General features: G+C 33.6%; 2 protein-coding genes across 2 annotated transcripts; one reads left to right on the forward strand and one right to left on the reverse strand.

Moving 5' to 3' along the window:
* LOC121266252 (allantoate deiminase 2-like) lies at positions 1-4361 on the reverse strand. Its single transcript, XM_041170029.1, has 12 exons — positions 4117-4361; positions 3549-3634; positions 2719-2822; positions 2561-2645; positions 2306-2422; positions 1635-1744; positions 1446-1551; positions 1224-1310; positions 861-1103; positions 660-785; positions 419-580; positions 1-329 (listed from the first exon to the last, which is right to left on the reverse strand). The coding sequence occupies exons 1-12, from the start codon at positions 4199-4201 to the stop codon at positions 204-206; spliced, it is 1437 nt and encodes a 478-aa protein (XP_041025963.1). The 5' UTR covers positions 4202-4361; the 3' UTR covers positions 1-203.
* A 10391-nt stretch (positions 4362-14752) lies between these two features.
* On the forward strand, positions 14753-17152 carry LOC121266426 (polygalacturonase QRT3-like). The gene is made up of 3 exons (XM_041170242.1): positions 14753-14986; positions 15146-15385; positions 16090-17152. Exons 1-3 carry the CDS (start codon positions 14753-14755, stop codon positions 17137-17139), a joined length of 1524 nt encoding a protein of 507 aa, XP_041026176.1. The 3' UTR covers positions 17140-17152.
* Positions 17153-19802: the final 2650 nt, after the last annotated feature.

The raw sequence follows: 19802 nt of genomic DNA on the forward strand, positions 1-19802 counted from the left end.
TTGGATTAAACATATCAATTTATTAGGAATTGATGATGAGGCTTTACAAGAATAAAGTTCTATTCTTTGCAACATATATAGCTATAGATGATAATGCGAATTGAGAGCCTCTCTAATTGCCTGATCAAATTGAAAGATTTCATGCAGAGAAGAGGCTTGCAATGATTTCTCTACTGTACATTAATGTCAACATTCCCTATAATTTACATCATGTGTGTCTCTAGAAAAGCCAAGAGTGCCAAACCAGCAGCCCAAACATCATCGTCCAATACGTGCTCTGCAGGGGAATGACTTACACCTCCACGACAGCGGACAAAAAGCATCCCAACCTGTTCCAATTTTTGCATATTATTACCACAAAACACAAGGTATAGATGGTACCTCTTGAAAAATGTGATTGAAGCAAAAGAGAACAAACCTGTGTTAAGTGATGCATAGCCATTGCATCATGTCCTGCACCACTCATTAAAGCAGGTATCTGTTCTTGAATCTCACCTGCCATTTTCTTGAGTGCAGAATAAGCTGCAGACTTAAGCTGAGAACTCAACTCAGAATCACAAATCACTGCATTCGCATCATGCTGAATGGTACACAGAAAACTCAGTTATTTGGTTATTCTCGTAGCGAAAGAAGTTCACAGAGAGATGAAAGTCCCACACCTTACGGTCAATGACACAAGAAACTGATCGCCTTTCACATATTTGATAAATCTGTTTAGATAATCCATAAATAACTGCCTCACGTCCCAAGTCATCCATTGCTCGTAAATCCACCGTGAATGTCACCTGCATCCGAGGTTCATTTTCACTTCAACAAACAATGAAGTAGTCCAATTTGGGCTTCATTGATAAAGCTCTTACCTGGCCAGGAATGACATTACTTGCACTTGGCCATGTTGATATCTCTCCAACAGTGCAGACAAGAGAACTGGAAAGCGATTCCACTGTTATGTCGTTGCAATGACTATCATAACTAAGAAAATCTTTAGGATTTTTACAGAGGCTTTCCAACAATACAATTAGTTCAGCAGCGGCTGTCATGGGATCCTGACGCATTGACATGGGGACGGTTCCTGCATGCCCCTGTGAACCTCTCACAGTAACCTGCAATTGTATATTTGGACTGCTCAGTAGAGAAATTTTGAACTGTGAAAAGTTTTGGTTGTTTTAATGAAAAGTATTTCGACATGATTTAGAAACCAATACGTGAACTGTTTTGTATACCTTCAATCGTGTCTGTCCGGCTATGCCTTTAACCACACCAAGAGGAAACCCGAGCCATTCTAATACAGGCCCCTGTTCAATATGAATCTGCAGTATTGAACCAATATGGGGAGCACAATGTGCACTCAGAATGCTAGAAACTCAAAGAACTAAGCTTTTAGATAAACTCGAGGGCATACAGTATAGGCTTGTTCTCAAGATAATTGGTGTAGGCTGTTATACCTCGATATAACCCCAGACAGATCCTGGGTCATACTTGAGCTGTAACAGGTTTTTCTCTGTAATTTCTATGGAGTTCTTCTCAAGAGCCTCTTGCACTGTCAAACCACTGAACAAGGATTATGCATGAATATATTGATAATAAACAGAAGGATCATGAGTATCTATAAGCTTGAAGTTGCTCAAGGGAACCTCTTATCAGATATTTGCAAGGCTGTAACCGGTAAAATACCAGCTACAGCGGCACTGCCCAAGAAAGTAGACTGAAACCTCACTCCCTCCTCATCACTAAATGCAATCACCTGTAACAGTAACAAATTTATGACATCCTTGATCAGAATTGTTTCATAGGCACCACATCTAACATATTCAAATATAAAATTTAGAATAAAAACAGAATATAGTGCAGCAAAAGCAGTTCAGCAAAATGAATGGGTCTGCATTAATTAAAGCTCTAGCTGAATCAGATTACTAAAAAGTAAGAACTAATCTATTCACACGTCAGAGATTAGATCTCTCCAAAATCTGCTTTTGATCAGTGACCTCACTTATATTGTTAAATGTCCAATAATCAATTCCTTTATTCCTTCGTTTTCTTCTATTTTATATGGGGGATTGGGGATATTGTTCCCAGGATATGTTTCTGGACAAATTTTATCACATATCGTATAAAATTCCATCAGAATCATCTCACATGCAAGTCCAGATAAGACAGTAAGTACTTCGGAAAATACTCGAGTGAATGATGACAAATGGTGGGCTTTCCATTTCAAAGTAAACTTGTGGCAAGACTTCTCTTTAAATTCAAACAGTCACAAATCATATCACTCGTGATAATGTTTCAAAGCAGATATTTCACTGACCTCAACTGGACGCCTTAGTTTTCCCAATGTCCCATTGGTATTTAAAACCTTTAGTGCAGATAATGCACTGATTATGCCCAATGAGCCATCGAATATCCCAGCATCAACAACAGTATCCTGTTATGAAGGAGGATTATCCACAATTAATAGTGATGAACTCTCTCTTTCTTGTCAATGTGTTCTCTAGAGTATGTTTCTTTGTATGCAGAGTAAGATTAAACTAAAATGAGAAAATGGGAAAAATAAAAGCATCACCAAGTGAGATCCAATCAACAGAGCCTCAGCACTTGCATTCATTCCCTCCACTCGGCCATGTACATTGCCCATCTGGTCTACCCATCTGCAAATGAACGTAAACATCAGTTTGAGTTTCCAAATACTTGTTTACAACAGAAAAAAGGTAGAAAGCTAACGTTCTTAAGCCAGCATCCTCCATCCATCCACGGATAATGTTTCCTGCACTCACAGAAGCTGGGCTCATGAACGTCCTCTCAAGATAGCCATCTGCATCACTTACCTGTTTATCCCGACTACAACATTAACATTTAAGATCACCCAAAGTATAGAACATGTATCCAAATCAAACCAGTAAAGCAAAGGAAAATCTGGTGCTGCGAGTTGGGTTTAAATTTGAGTAGGATGATTGTGTGAAGTATCCACTGACACCTCTAAATGCAATTTAACCATTTGGCTAGTCATTAGATTTTAAAGAAACATTGACAGTTGAGGGTACAACTATTGGGCACACATGACATGATTAATGTTATGGTGAGATGCAGACTCTGGCCAAATTTGGGTAAGAAAATGGCATCGATAACCTGGTCTGTGTTTGCAAAAGGTGGATTCCTGATTTCCTTTTGGAAGCAAAAACTTTAATTTCAAAATATACTATCAAGTTCAAATATAAATTTCATATCATTTATCACGGAAAAAGTAGATAATTTAGAAATATTTCATGCATGTGTTTTTGTACATATTCAATGGAAATTTTCAAAATACTAGCAAATAATCAAGGAGGTTAAACTGTGCCAGATCTTTTCCGAATCCCACTAACAGCTGGGATGATGGTAAACTAGTTCTCCAAATCACACACACACCACATTGCTACTGTAGTCACTGGCATAGTCACTGGCATGAGTTTTAGCTCTGAAGTAGCAGTAGTTGTGATTACAACATTACTAATAGCAGTAGTACTTTGAGGCGAATTACATCAGAAATTGAAGTTTGGGCTCGAATTTGGTACCTTTCCAAGCTCATCAAGCCTTGCCACTGCCTCATCCCTTAGGATTTCGCGAAACAAATCGCCCCTGCTGCTTCTTTCAGCATCATCTACAAAACAAATTCATTTTCATCGTCATGACAACTGATAGATGTAAATCAAATTATCCGAACTGCCATGGTGACCGTCACCATCACCACCATCGTAACACAGAAAGATCCTGTAACTTATTGACGTGGTCAGTTTTCAAAACTCGACATTACTGTCACTTTCTTGGGTTCCAATGCAGAACAAACCGTCGATATCAATCAGAAGTAAAATCATAGTTAAATTAATTTCCTTTTTGAAAAAAGAAAAAAAGAATTATGAGATATAATAACCAAATCTGACCATTCAAAAAAGAATAATTTTATTGTTCAATGACAAAGTCGAACATATAAACTCGGTGTGAATATTCCTTGTTCTTAAATACACCGGTCCCATATCCATAAACAAAAACTGGTCTATCTGGATTTCTTTTTTCTGTTTTCTTTTCGATAGGAAAAAGACGATTGAGAGGGAACGAAAGAAGGAACCAAGGGATCGAAAATACCAGAGAAGATGAAAGCGTAAGCAGCAGCCGTAGATAACAGAGAGAGCACCAATAAGTACTCTTTTGTATAAGAAGAAATTGCCATGGCTGCCTGGGGAGTAGGGAGTCGCTTGCAAACTGTATAGCACTATAAAGGCATTGAGGCTATACAGAGGTTTCAATCAGATGAAGGGTTGCCGACGAATCCTCCACTCCACATGATTTTAAGGCACTTTTGTTTTGTTTTGTTTTGTGGTGGTGGCGGCTGTCTGGCTGCTCTCGTGAGTGATGCTGGTGAGTGGGACCAACTTCAACTTCACATTAGCCATGCATAGAGTTGGATGCAGGGAGGGTTTGCTATAAGGCGCGCCGTGTGGAATGGGAATATTCATTATTCATCGATGGCGGCCACTTTACATGACGTGTCAAGAAGCCATGCACTTGATGAGCATTATTTAGGTTGGTGTTTAAACTTATCTAGGCTCACACGGCAATAACGGCATAGGCTAGTGCTACATATTGTATTCTAGTGTTAATTCTATCTTAAGTATGATTTGTATAAGAAATTTATTTTTTAACGGTGGGTTTTTTTTTTTTTGTTAATAGAATGTGCAATATTTGTACACTCTCATTCACTGTTTTCTCTCACCTTGTTAAAGCATATGCAATATCAAACGAAAAAAGAACAAATAAAAACATAGCATAAACGATATGATATGTTGAGTAAAATGTAATAAATAATTTTAATCACTTAATGCTACATCATAGAATGATGAAAGTTTAGATGATAAGTAGCATTACTCTTTATGAGAAGAGTTATGTATTTAGATGTTGAATTTAACTTAAAATTAATTAAATTGAATTGGTCTTAGTTCAATCTAAGTTCTAAACGGAATCAAAATCAAAATGCATGATTATATCTAATAAATGACGGTGAGATGATTATTCCTTAAAATAATTCTATAATTAATCTTCCAATTAAACATCCATGCGGATCACTACATAATACATTGTGGGCCCACATTGACAATTTACTATATATCATGAGTTGTCATTCGTTGTACCTATAATTAAGTGATGTTAATGAAGATATATCGTAATCTTATCTGACATTCAATATCACTTTTTATAATTCAATATCATCTAATGCTACGTTATAAAATGATGAGAGGATGATAGAAGTTAAGATGATGAATAGAATTTTTCTCTTATAAATATATATAAATTTATTTTGACATTCAAACACATTTAAACTCATTTTAGATAGGTCTCACAAAATTCACTCCATCATCTCAACTCACTATTATTCATAAATAACTCATAACTCATCTCAACATCCAAACGAGACCTTAATTATTTTAGTTGGAAACAAAATTTTCAAAACTCTTATTAGAGAAAATTGAAAACTTGGGTCATCATGGTTCTGATATTGATCTAGGTGAACCTGTGGATGAAGTTGTGCTGTTTTATAAATGGTAAAACTAAAACTAAAACTATATATATATATGATTTTTACCTTAAGATTTATTACTTAGAAGTTTTAACTGCATCGATCACTTGATATATGTCACACTTTGAATAACAGGCAACTTAAAACAAGGTATCGAGAGTGGGTCTAAATTAAATGGCAAAACAGACTGAGAGGGGGTACTAAAATGCGCCACCGATGGATTCTGTGAATCTATTTGAATGGTACATGGATGTTGGGAACTCATGTGTGGGACCTCTCTACTTATTAAAATAAAATAAAAAAAGAAGGACAAGAAAAGTGGTCTAATTAGCAAAGGAAGTTGGGAGTCCACAAGCTCCAGCACATGGTCCAGGGGGACTGCTGTAACATCTAAATGCGAATCTTAGTCACCCACTCTGTTTTCTTATGATATATACATAATAAATTATATAACATATTATATAATAATATTATAAAAGAGAGGTATTTTTATAAAATTATATTATTTTTATAAAATATTTTATAAAAATATCTCTCATTTAATACATTATTGTATAATATATTATATAAAATATTGTTTGTAGATCATCTTCTTTTCTTTATAATATGCTGAACTTTACAGCGATTATATTTTATAATTGTCATTACATTACCGTCTAATGTGTTTTTGAATAAGTATTGTTAGTCTGTCACATCATGACACACGTATCGCCTAATGTCATGGATTCGCAACATAATTCTGCAGCTTTTAATTTACAGCAATTCCATTTATCCCACACCATACAATTTTATATATTTTAAAATTATTTTATATTTTTATTATTTTTTATTTTATTTTGTTCTTATTAAACTAACTTGAGTTACTCTTTAATTTATTATGCACTAACCACGCATGGCATATAAAATACCATTCCCATCTACGTGATCTGGAAAATGTGTGGTCACCAAATGCTCACGTCCAGCCACAGTTATTATAATTTTATATATTTTAGAGTGAGAGTCTGTCACCGTCATATTTTATGCTAACCAATAATGCTATTATGCTAGAGTAATAAAAATATTTTATAAAAATAACTTTATAAATTGATACGATTTGATGTAGTAGAATAAAAAATTATTTATAATCTGATATATTATATTAAATTATGTCAATTTATAAATTTATCTTTATAAAAAAAAATTAGTAAATGAAGGATTTCTCTATCCTAACCTTTTATGTTCTTTGAGTTTTAATTGAAGGAAGTGTACGTAACACGTGATATGTTTAGAAATGTGAATCTCATTTTAAATAAAAATGTGATCAGGATGAGCACTACTCAGCTGGCTTGAAATTATATATTATTTTTTTAAATAATATTGTGTTTCAAATGCATCTCCTCCTTTGTATTACAGTAAAAAGAAAACCATTCCTCTGATCACTATGTTACCATGTTTAAGTAGTAGACAAAATGTAAGATTAAAAATTGAGAAGTATGGTTACTGTTCTGATAATCCGGCCCAAAAGAGGCTCAAGCCCTCGTTAAAATAAGAAAAATTCTATTCATCATTTTTATATGTCATTTTTTTTTTTCTCTTACCAAATGTTTGATATAGTATAGAATGTGTGGAGATGATAAATAGGAAAGCTCTTAAAATAAACAGTGCATTTCAGAAGGCTTGCAAAACACTAGAGGGTTATGGCTTCCAATTAACGGTTCCTCTTTGGAACGGCAAATCCGATGCCATGAGTTTAATGGAAACTAATACTACGCTGACACATCACCTAAGCGCATAGACAACTCTTACACCGCATCACACTATAACAAAAGCAAAATCAAAACCTCACCCGTGTGTAATTTCCTCCTGTGAAGAGACCCACTTCGACACCATGTGAACTTTGCACCCACTTCGACAAGTTGCAAACTTTGCACGCGATATGACCTCCAGGACCAGCGGAGGAGCTCCACACCATAGCAGTTTCTCCGACAGTTGTTTATTGAATTAAATAGCCATTCTTTTCTTAAGCAAGCTAGGTGATCTTCCTCCATCGGTGGTTAGGGAAGGCAGCAAGTGCAGTTTTGGAGATTCTGTCCTTGCATAGATTGTTTGATACTTAAAGATTTTGTTAATACCATTCATTTGGTATGACACTGATAATTCAACTTCATTGTATTTGAAGCACATGGATCAAATGCAAAGTTTTGAATAATGTGTTGTACCGACCGGTACGAAGTGACTCAAAGCATTAATGTGATCAAAATATTTTTCTTGCAATAAGTGTGTGAATATCCTTATAGGGTTTCCTGTATAAATTGACTCTAGTTTAGATAAATATGAGCATGTCAGTTTTACACTAAGACCTCGTTAGGAAATGATTGTAGTTCTAGATCCCAGTTTACTCATTTTAAATCTAACATCAATTATTGAGAATATGGGTAAGAATTAGAAAGCTATGATGTTTACTAAGATATGATTAATTACTACTTATCAAAACTTTAGGAATGAAAATTGTGAAATCTTCTTTTTTTTTGTATAGAATGGTTTATTTTAGATGTATTATTATTTTATCAAAGTGATGAAATATATATGAACGAGTTAGTTAGATTGATACATATTTATTTTGTTAATTTGTATTGAAAAGTAATTGTATCTTTTGGTAAAGGAAGGAAACTAATGGTTATGAAAATGCAAAAATTGTGTCAATTAAATTTTGAAAGAAACAAGGATACATAAATGTTTAAGTACCCTAAGCATAAGACATGATTTGAAATAAAGGATAATTTTTTTCTATATAAGTCTCGAATCAAATCTTATAAATGTTTATACTTATTTTTTAGGTTAAACTCAAGTATAAATTTTCATGTTTCTTTTGCTTGCATGAATTTCACATCAAACTCTATAAATGTTTATACTTATTTATTTAATTTCTTTTTTGTGATTAAACTTGAATATAAATGTTCATGTTTCAATTTATTTCAAAATATCATTTATGTTAGTTTGATTTTTTCTTCGAATAAAATCTTTTATTTGTCATGTCTTCGTATTAATATCTTTGTTAAAAGTTTTTCACTCATGAGGTATGTATTGGAATTGAAGGAAAAATTATTTATAAAAAATTTTACAATTTGTGGCATAGAAGTTTAAAACATGATTAAAGAAAAATCTTATTTGTGGCATAAAATGTTGGAGAATATATCCAAAGAAAACTTGTAAGGATTAGTAAACAAAAGATTTTCCATATTTATATTTTTTAATCTCAAGATGTGTGTTGATTTGTATAAAATGAAAGCAAATCAAACATATCAAGAAACAATGTCACAAGAAATAGAGAGTTTTTTTAGATAATGCATATAAACGTATGTAAACATTTTTCTCTATAATGTTTGATACATAGAAGTATTTTATTGCTTTCATAGATGATTTTCATGGTATGGATGTATCTATCTGCTATATAAAAAGTCTCAAACCATTGGTAATTCTTGAGATACCTCTCATGGGAGGAAATGAAGCTAGATAGAAAGGTAAAAATCATTGAATTGGATTGAAGTAGTGTCATGAGAAATATTAAAAGTTGAGCCATAATCCCGACCTATTTCGTTAAATTTTTGAAAAAAAGTAACAAACTCTTAAAAATAATGGTATAAAACTCATATCGTGTTCTTAGTAATGTAGTCTTAATGACTTTTTTTTTTGTTATGGAATGATTTAAAACATATATATGTATGAGTAGTCAAGTTAAAGTAATACTTTATAACCCAAATGAAAGAAAATTGAGTTATATAATAGTTATTAGGTACATTATCATTATTGATTAGTCGGGAAATCCAAACGATTTAGACAATATTGTTTCTATTTATAATTTGAATTTTGAGGAAATTAAAATGTCAAATTCCTTAAGATTAGTAAAATTAGTGGGAGCATAAAAATTAGAGATGTAATTATTGTGACGTTCATTCTTGTACTTCAAAAATACCTGTAATTTTTTTTTTCTGATTATCTCAATGATAACATGGAATAACAAGCAAATCAGAGAAACACCGCTGAAGAATGGCCATGAAGACATTAGAACATGTAACCTCATGTAATCTTCTTAATTTACTATTTGATTAGACTACATGGGGTATTTCCAAAATTTGAATTTGACATAGAAACAAATAAAAGTTCACACGTGTTTTCACAAGTTATGGAAATAAGTGATTCTGTAAAAGATCGATGCATAAAAGATTGATTGAAATTCATGAACCAATGTAAAGCTTGTAATTTCATTTAATTGTCTACAAAGTAAAAGAAATTGAATATAAATGGATCTTGGAGACAAAATCCTGACTTAAAAGATAATGTTAAATGATATAAAGTCAAACTTGTAATCAAGAATTTTACTCAGAAATAAGTATTGATCAGAAAGAGAGATTTTGTAATAATCATGAAATGACTCATTCAGGATCACTCTAACATTAGTTACTCATTACAATTTCGAGTTACATCAAATAGATGTGAAAATAATTGTAGAGTGAAGGTTTGAAATCTACAAGAAATGAATAAAAGTACTACTTAGAGAAGGTAAAAGATTTTGAAAAATGGTATCTGAAATTTGATAATACCAATACTGATTTTGGATTTAAGAAAAATATTTATTGTTAATATATATACCCGAAGGTCAGTGAGAGTATATTTTATATTTATGGTCATGCATTTATATGACATATTTTGGCAAGTATAGGTATTGGGATTGAATTTTAATATAATGACAAAAACTGTTAGGATTGTTTCAGTATATTTGCATAGAGTCTTGAAAGACTTTGTATGTAGAATTGTTAGTTAATAAATACCTTAAAAATAAAATATAACATGTTCAGTATTTTAAAGTGTTCTCGAATTGATTAGGTTGTTAAAGAAATTATGTATATGATGTTTATAAGGAATTTGATGGCTGCACGAACTTTTATACAGCTAAACATCAGTTTTACAGTTGACATCATTGGTTGTTGCCAAAGTAAGCTAAGGATGTTTGACGTAAAAGCTGTGAAAAGAGTGCAAAATTATTTGTAAGAAATTAAGGACTATATTGTTACCTTTAAATTGATACTCTTAAGGTTACTAGATATTTAGATTATATTTTGTGGAATTGCTCTAATGATAGAAAATATAGTTGTATTTTGCTATCTAGTACAGTTATTTTATGAAAGAGTATGAGATAAATTTCTTACTGTTTCACGTGCAGTAAGGGCTGAGTTTGTGGCATGCTTTGAGGCCACAGTGTATGGTATATGATTGAAGAAATTTATATTGAAATTTAGAATTATCGACTTTATAGCCAAACCGCTAAGAATGTATAACAATAATTTCTCATAGTATTTTTTGCCGAATGATGAGTAGTTAATAAAATTTTAAATGCCTAAGTGTTAAGGAGAAAATATAAAAACAAATATATTCATATCAATATTGTGTTAATAATTATATTTTAAAAAACTTGTTGAAAAGATGGGTCTTATGTCTTTATCCATAATGTGAACATGTTAAAGATATAATTAATATGTTTAGTATTTTGTTACTAGATATTAAAAGATATCTATTGTGGTTGTTTCTGTTTTCTTGTTTGTCTACTTTATATGTACAATAAATGGTATGAATGAATGATTACAAAATAATGTCTAAAATAGATATGAATTGAAACCCAAGACACTATAATATTAGCCTTAATTGTCCCAATTAAAGAACGTATAAATTAAATTACTAGTGTTGTGAGACATGGAAGTAAATTTGTTGGTTATATAACAGAGGGACCACCATGACTCGCATTAGTAGCTGATTTGACATTTATATTACCAGACTCATGTAATGTATTTTGAGCTAAGAAAATTTTCTAGAAATGAACGTGCGCAGTATAGTTAATTTCCTATAATAAACCCATGAACGAAAAAAATTATTTTACGGGCGTATGGATCAAGTGGGAGAATGTAAAAGTTTTATTAAAACTTCATGTTCCACACACTCATATTCTAATGAGTTTAGACTAGTTTAAAAAATATTACTTAATTAATGAGTTATAGTGGGATATAAATACCTGTATTCTAATTATAGTGGGACACGAATGTCTCTAAATTTCATGATGATAGAAGTCTATAAATAGTACTAAGGGGTTAAGGGTTCTTACTTACAATATAATTATATGCCTCTAGCCATTGGGGAGACATTCGAAAGTAAAGTTATTTAGATGATCATTCTCTCATAGTCAGGTCAAATTCTTTATCAAACTAAGATGAAGAGAGGTATGTCTTTTAACTGTTATTATTTTATTATCATGGATCATAAAAAATCAAAGACCCTTGTATTTAATGTTTCATGTTAAAATATTTAACATATATATGTTTGATGATATTTTAGATAAACATTATTGCATGTTGTAACTGAATATGTTATATAATGCCAGCGTTCATCTTGCATGGAGAGTTCAGGTTATTCCAAAACGTTTGTTTCGAACTGTTTCTTCACTCTCTTCCCTATGGAGAAGTTCTAGCTAGGACTTCTCGACAACCTAGTGCGTGATATGAAAATGGTTTTCGTCAATTTTGTTTATAGGGGTTTAAAAGCAACATTATTAGCTGCTGGATGCACGCATCTATGCGCTAGCTTTGAGCCAACTCATGTGAGAGGCCATGGATTTGCTGCAAGTTGCTTGCTTGATGTATAGAATCAAATGGCCGGCATTGGTTGTTTTATTGACCATTGGGGCCGTTCTTGTTGGGATCTTCTCCCTTTTTCGAGTGAAGGACCTGTGGTAGTGTGGTTACCGTATAGAGATCTCCCAATATTGGCAGGTGATTTTGAAATGAATTTGGAGGCAAAGGTCACTAAAATCTTTTCTGCTCAGACACTTTGACCCGCCGAAGGAAAAAAATGAATCAAACAATTTAGTACGACATGTGATTTTAGTCCCGAACCTCCATGACATATTAGGCATTTTGGCAGATCAGAACACCACAAAATCACCTAAAACGACTGTATCTATTTAAATAGGGCCAACCAATTTGGCAATCATAAAGGACCTGCTCTTGTAAGGAAACATTTAAGGCCACGTGGAGTTGCTGCCAACAATGAAGACAGACGGGCACAAGCATGCATAGAAATTTCTTACATCTCATTTCATCTTCATCAAGCAATTTACTCCACACCCAAAACCTTACCTAAGACCGATATAAAAAGTTATACCATGAGCTGTCCAGAAGTTATTTTCTCAGATGCATGCCTGTCTGACTAGAAACAAGCACTTCCTACATAATTGTCCTTGTTCAGCGTAGTTACAACTGTGACATTGATCTGATCTTATTTCTAGCTGTCTGGTCTGTTTCTTCCAAGTTCTGTATTTTCTCCCACTATCAACTTAAAGAGTAAAAATGAAAGCAAAAGTGACGGTAATATTAAGCAGACGGTGGGGTTGGGTTATCTAAAGCTACCTAATTTGCACCGTACATGATTTCGGTGATGTAAATAGATTTCATTGGACTATGTGACAAAAGATGTACTAGACCATGGATGTGATTTTATTCATAAGTTAGCAACTACGGTGTGGAAAAGGTAAATCTGTGGTTGGACCCAGCTAAGGTGGATGCATTAATCCCGTGAATGTACTCACCAAGTCCCATGTGTTCGAGCCTTTTCCTCTTTTCCTTTGTAAATCACATAGATTTATGTAGGTTTTGGTTGAAAAAAGTTGGAAATTACAGCTCAGTTGAGTTATGGCCATGGCCAGCTGCTGCATGTGTTGCCTGCAAGCGCGCACAGTATTGATTCAAGCCGGGGATTATATACATGGGAAAAAGATTAGTTCAGATATTGTTTGGATTTGAAGATCTTAAATGAAAAAATATAGATATATGCTTACATTTATTAACCATTTTATGCTATTGGGAGAATTAATACGTGTAATAATAAATATTATAAGATTCACTTTATCAATCTTTCTTCCATTTAAGATCCTCAAATTTAAAGGAGGGCTTGATGCCTGAGAAAATAGTGATTCATATACATGCTAGTCAAACTTTAATCCAAAATATGTGCTATCATTAATACTGCCAGGCTGAACTTACTCCACTAATAAATCAAGAAATGAAATAAAAAATAGTTTCATCCAATCCTGATTCACAAACTAAAGTTAAAATTGTGATATTCTATAATTAAACTAGTGGAAGCGTAATCATAGCCTCTAACTGCAGTCAAACTGATTTGCCACATAAGCCAAACATCTAGTTCAATATATCTGAGTAGGGGCACCTTTTTCCTATTGTCTAATTTGTAGTGTCTCAATCTATGTAATTAATTATGTTCACCCAGATATGCAAGGTTGTACGAGGTGAGCCCAACTTCTGGCCGGGCTTTGGTTAATTATCCTCTCACATTCGATATATTCCAAGACTTGATTCTCCTCTCAATCACGAAGCTAACAACAGTGAAACAACATGTGTACCTATGTTGTTGCCGTCCTATTACCATACTTTCTACTCCTTTTGATTTGCAGTTATATATTAAAAAAAGGAAGATCAAAGGGAAAAAGAGTTGGCATAAATGGGTTCTCCTCCTCAGAGCACCCTATTACTCTGCACCATAACCAAGATCACTGTCCAAGATCACTGTCCAAAATCTCAGCTTTTCATTCAATGCGTCCCCTCGATGCCATAGAAACCATTGTAATTTGCACAGACAAAGAATGCTTCATTATGAGATATGTCCACCAAGGCCCCTTTTTTTATGGGTACCAAGGACCAATTATCAGATCATCACCTACCAACTAAACCCATGATTTGGGATGCCTACAATGAGGTACAGGGAGCCCCTATACATTATAATTCCCTAAAGTATAACCCTTGCCTTTCTCTGTAAAAAAAAAAAAAAAAAAAAAAACCTTCTATTTCCCTAATGTCAAACTTCTTAGGATCCCAAAAATAAGAAGTTGGTAACTGCTCACTTTCTGTCAGAGAAAAGAAAAAAGGATTCAAAAGCCCGAGGCAACTCCCATTTCTCACTCTTCATTATAGAAACATGGATACATTAAATATAAAAGAAAAAAGGAACAAATGCTGGTGTTGTGTGTGTGATCTTATATTATGAATAAAGATCCCACCATCCTCCTATCAAATCGTATTAGGCTTCTCTTTCCATGTTCCCCAAGAACCAAGTCTCGCCCTATCAAATCCTATAACAAACCCGTCTTCAACGTAGGAGAGAAAGACCATGGAAGCAACAATGGCAAGAAAAGCTCTACTACTCTCCATGAGCATGACGTTAGCTAGTTTCTTTCTAATTCATGTTTGTGGAGAGCATTCTGCGGTGGGTCAAATTCCCTGCGGTCGTTATCATGACCAAATGCGTAAAATGCAAGCCTTCAGGGTCTCCTCTGTCCGGCATGATTCGGTTTCTCTTCCACTCTCTCTCCATCCTTCTCCTAGCTCTACTGGCCAACCACCGGTACTAAAACTTGTGTTTCGATTTACTTCTTAGAAACTTTTGTTCATTTCTTCGTTATTGTTCATTTCTTAGAAAATTTAAAAAATCCGACACTGCAATATATCCCTGGTCATCTCTCTTCAAACATGTTACTGACGATCATGATGATGGTTGATGTAGGAGGCTGCACCAAGTCCACACGTCTATAATGTGACGTCATACGGTGCAGACCCAACAGGAAGAGAAGACAGCACAGAGGCACTTCTCAGAGCAATATCAGATGCAGCCAGAGGTCCAAGCACAGGGTCATTGCTGGAGGGAATCCAGAATCTTGGGGGTGCACAGATTAATCTTGAAGGTGGAAATTATGTGATTAGCCAACCACTACGATTGCCGGCCACCGGCGTGGGGAATCTCATGGTATGCTCACAAAGATGTTTGAGTTAATCTGTCTTTTAACTTTTAAGCGTTGTTTTCTTATGTGGAAAGGACCATCTTAGAAATGTGTCGATGCCACATGCCACAGTGTCGCAAGCCAATGCTTCGAGACCAAATATCGAGTGTGTGCCGTCCTCGTTCTTTTTATTTAGAAAGGGATTAGTGTCTGAACATTACTCGGAATACTTTTGACTTTCGAAAAATGAATGAATTCTCTTTGGGTTCTAATCACAGCCATGACAGGTTTGCACGCGCATTCTGGGCACGTAGCTATTTTGAGGAAGCAAATTCAACTTTTGGCAGCCTTTCGGAAATACTTCCTTTAATCTAAAGGAGAATATCGTTCCATGGTTTGTTGTGAAAGCAAAAGGGCCAAAGGCCTACCTTTAAGAATGTTAAAGCTAAAAGTATCTATGTCAGATCTTATACGTGTTAAAAGTTTGGAGTCTTGAAGAGCAAGATGCTCCAATTCCTTATGATATGCAAAAAATCTTACTAGTTGTTGGAGTTTTATAGGGCACACCTAGAAACTCCTCAGCTCTACATAAAGTTTAAAATAAATGTTGTTCTGCATCCTAGACTTTATCTTCTCTATCAAACCTGTTGAAATGTTGTAATTTAAGTGGTGTAATTCTCTTCTGCAGTTTTTGATGCGGGTGTAAATTTTGGTGTATTTGATAAAACAGATACATGGAGGATCATTACGTGCCTCGGACGATTTTCCAACTGACGGGTATCTGATCGACCTGTCAGCTTCAACGACTAGTAATAATGAAGAAAACAGAGAGAGCTCCAAGGATGCAGAGCTATTGTCCTCATCATCACCTTACAATTACGAGTATGTAACCTTCAGAGACCTCATGTTGGATTCAAACTACAGGGGTGGAGGTATTGCGGTAATAAACTCACTCAGGACTAGCATAGACAATTGTTACATTTCCCATTTCACAACCAATGGGATTTTAGTCCAAGGTGGCCATGAAACCTACATCAGGAGCTCCTTCCTTGGCCAGCACATCACTGCTGGAGGTGATCATGGTGAAAGGAACTTTTCGGGAACAGCAATAAACCTAATGGGTAATGATAATGCTGTAACCGATGTGGTAATTTTTTCAGCTGCAATAGGAATAATGGTTTCTGGTCAAGCCAACATACTTACAGGTGTACATTGCTACAATAAGGCCACTGGCTTTGGTGGCACTGGGATTTATCTGAAACTGCCCGGTTTGACACAAACCCGAATCGTGAATTCGTACTTGGATTACACTGGTATAGTTGCAGAAGACCCTATACAGCTTCATATCTCTAATAGCTTTTTCCTTGGTGATGCATACATTGTCCTGAAATCAATAAAGGGTGTTGCACATGGGGTCAATATTGTTGACAACATGTTCTGTGGGTCCGATAAAGGTATTGAAATTGTTCAACTGGATCAATCCAATGGACCTTTCAAAGATATCGATCAAGTTGTGATTGAGAGGAACAATGTGAGAGGGATGAACATAAAGTCCACAGTTGCAAGGGGATCTGTGAATGGGAAAGGAAACTTATGGATTGTCGATTTTAATAACGTTCTTCTATTTCCTAACCTTATTAGGAATGTGCAGTATTCGTTGAGTGCAACTGGCAGCCAGTTCCCCAACCATGCCTTGCGGAATGTATCTAATAACAGTGTAGAGATTCAGACAGATTTGGATGTTCCGGCCACTGTATTCGTTATAGCAGATCAAGTGTAGCAAGTTAAGCTGACCTAAGTTTTAAGTTCAAGATGTTCTGGCTCCCCCAACTGTGAATAGGTCGGAAGGTCCATTTATTCATGGCAAACTGTTTTTACTTTTTACTTTCTTACGATACAACAACTTCAAAATGACAACCAAATCTGTAGTGATGGTGTACAAGCATGGTAGACAAGAGAAAATGATATTTTCTTCATGTTTGGCTTTAGGATTTTTTCTTCCTCGTGTCAAGCTTCAGATTTTAAGTTGGAAGAAACTTGTAATTCTGGTCAAGACCAAGCTAAGCAGGATATTTAGAAATGCCACACGAAATGAATTGTTTTAATGAACCAAGCTCTCTAATTTTGGGTTTGCCTTCAGATATTATGTAAAACCGAATAAATCATTTCAAGCAACCCTATTCTTTTATAAAAATTTGATCTTAATGCCCAAGGGTGGATACATAAAATTGTATGTAAAATTATCAATTCCTATCAACTTTGGTCCAAACATTCATGGAGTTCAAAGCTGCAGTCTGCAGACACTCGACAGACAAATAAACTCAACAAATGTTAGTCCAGATCTAGAATGTAAAAAGCACTCTTGTTGATATTTTAGACACTGACAAATCTGGCTTAGTTGGTAATATATTTGATGTGAACATAAGCCCCCGTGGTGAATTAGACGAACAATTTTCAGCCCTTTCAGGTAGAATAAGCATGGAGTAGGAGCAATGCCAAAAGGTTCAAAAAAAAGTTTAACTAATCTTGGCTGGGGTTTAGTTGTTAGTCATAATCATGCTGTTAGAGTTGTTGAGCCTACTTAATCTGAAAACCAACCTAAAAGAAATGACATAGTAATTCGTATCGATAACTAAATTCCCCAAGTCAAATTTATAATCCCCACCAAAAGCAAAGCAAAACTAGACTAAAAAACCTCTAAAGCCTGGTTTAGTTTCTTAAACCTTTCAAACCATCTCATCTCATTTTATCTCATCTCAATATCTAAACATCATTTAAACATAAACATTTTTCAATTTCAAATTTTCAATTTTTTCATTAAATCATTACCTAATCATTTCAACTTTCTCAAACTTTAAAATAAAACACAAAAAATAATAAGAAATGATATTTACAATCGTGAGTGTACAAGCGTCGCATAATCTTTTTGAAAAAAAATGAGTAAATATAAGACCCATATGAAAAAAAAAATTAATTTTTTTAATAGTAGACCTCATTCTTTTTCAAAAAGATTACACGACGCTTGTATACTCCACGACTGTATCTAACATTACTAAAAGATATTTTAACTTTTTCAAATCTCAAAATAAAAATAATATTAAGAAATTATATTCTTTTAATTTTATAATTTTTTTTATTCAACTTTTTTTTTCTTTTTTACCAAAAATTTATAAAAATCTTAACTCAAATAATTTCACAATTATTCACAAATTATTTTTATACTATTAATAAATTATCTTATTACTATTTATAAATTTCTTATTTCATCTCATCTATATAACAGCAAGATCTAAGACTTAACGGATAGGTTGATTATTTGAGGCCCAACCTTGACTTTGGAATGAAGGTGAAGAGTGCTCAAGAAGAAGCTCCACTGGGCCTGGACCTCCCTCCCAAACTTTTGTAGGGCTTTTTATTTTTTAAGCAATGCCTCCAATGAATTTAAAAAAAATAATATTTGTAATCATAAAATATGTAAAATGTCGTGTATTTTTTTAAATAAATAAACAAATAAATATAAGATTTATATAAAAATTATTTTTTTAATTATATGCCTTATTCTTTTGTAAAAAAGAATAATAATTCTTAATTACATCTAACATTATTAATTAATTTAATTGTTAAAATCAGAAAGTCACAACAGGTATGGCGCATTCTTTGAGTTTCACTGATTTATATATTTCTATTCTGTTTGGATGTTGAAGTGAGTTGAGTTGAGATGACAAAATATTGTTAAAATATTATTTTTTAATATTAGTATTATTTTGAAATTTAAAAAAGTTGAATTGTTTATTATATTTTGTGTTGGAATTTGAAAAAGTTGTAATGATAAGTTAAGATGAATTGAGATATATTGATGATCCAAACGAATAAAAATTCACTGGTTTAGACCTTGCACACAATCTTTGCACCCTATTACTCGACCTTCTAGTTGGGGTTCATCGACGTTCGATTTCAGTACAACAATTCTCTACCCGGATCATCGGCTGGTACATGCCCATGTTTCAGTCGATTTCACACTTTTGTGTCTTGTTTCATCCCGTAAATGATCTCTTCCCATATCTTTGCACCATGAGAAATGCTGTTTTTCATTTTAAAACTTTTCATTCTTAATCACATGACTTGTTGATAGGTTACATTTTAATCATTGTTAATAAGTGAGTGACATATGAAACTATTTAAAATGTGTCGCATCAACAAGTGTAATTAATATTGACAAGATTTAACATAAAATGTAACATTACTATACAAAAAATAAGATAATTATTTTACAAGGTAAAGCTTAATTATTAGCCATATATACCACTTAAATCCCAGTTCCTTGCACGTGTTTGTTTATTTTTATTTTTATTTTTATTTTTTATGATCCGCATTTTTTGCATGTCCAGTGTAGATTGCACATATATTTCCTACCGTGTCTTGCACACAAGAGGAAGAGAATGT

Source organism: Juglans microcarpa x Juglans regia, chromosome 5D (assembly GCF_004785595.1).
Source record: "Juglans microcarpa x Juglans regia isolate MS1-56 chromosome 5D, Jm3101_v1.0, whole genome shotgun sequence".
Taxonomy (NCBI): domain Eukaryota; kingdom Viridiplantae; phylum Streptophyta; class Magnoliopsida; order Fagales; family Juglandaceae; genus Juglans; species Juglans microcarpa x Juglans regia.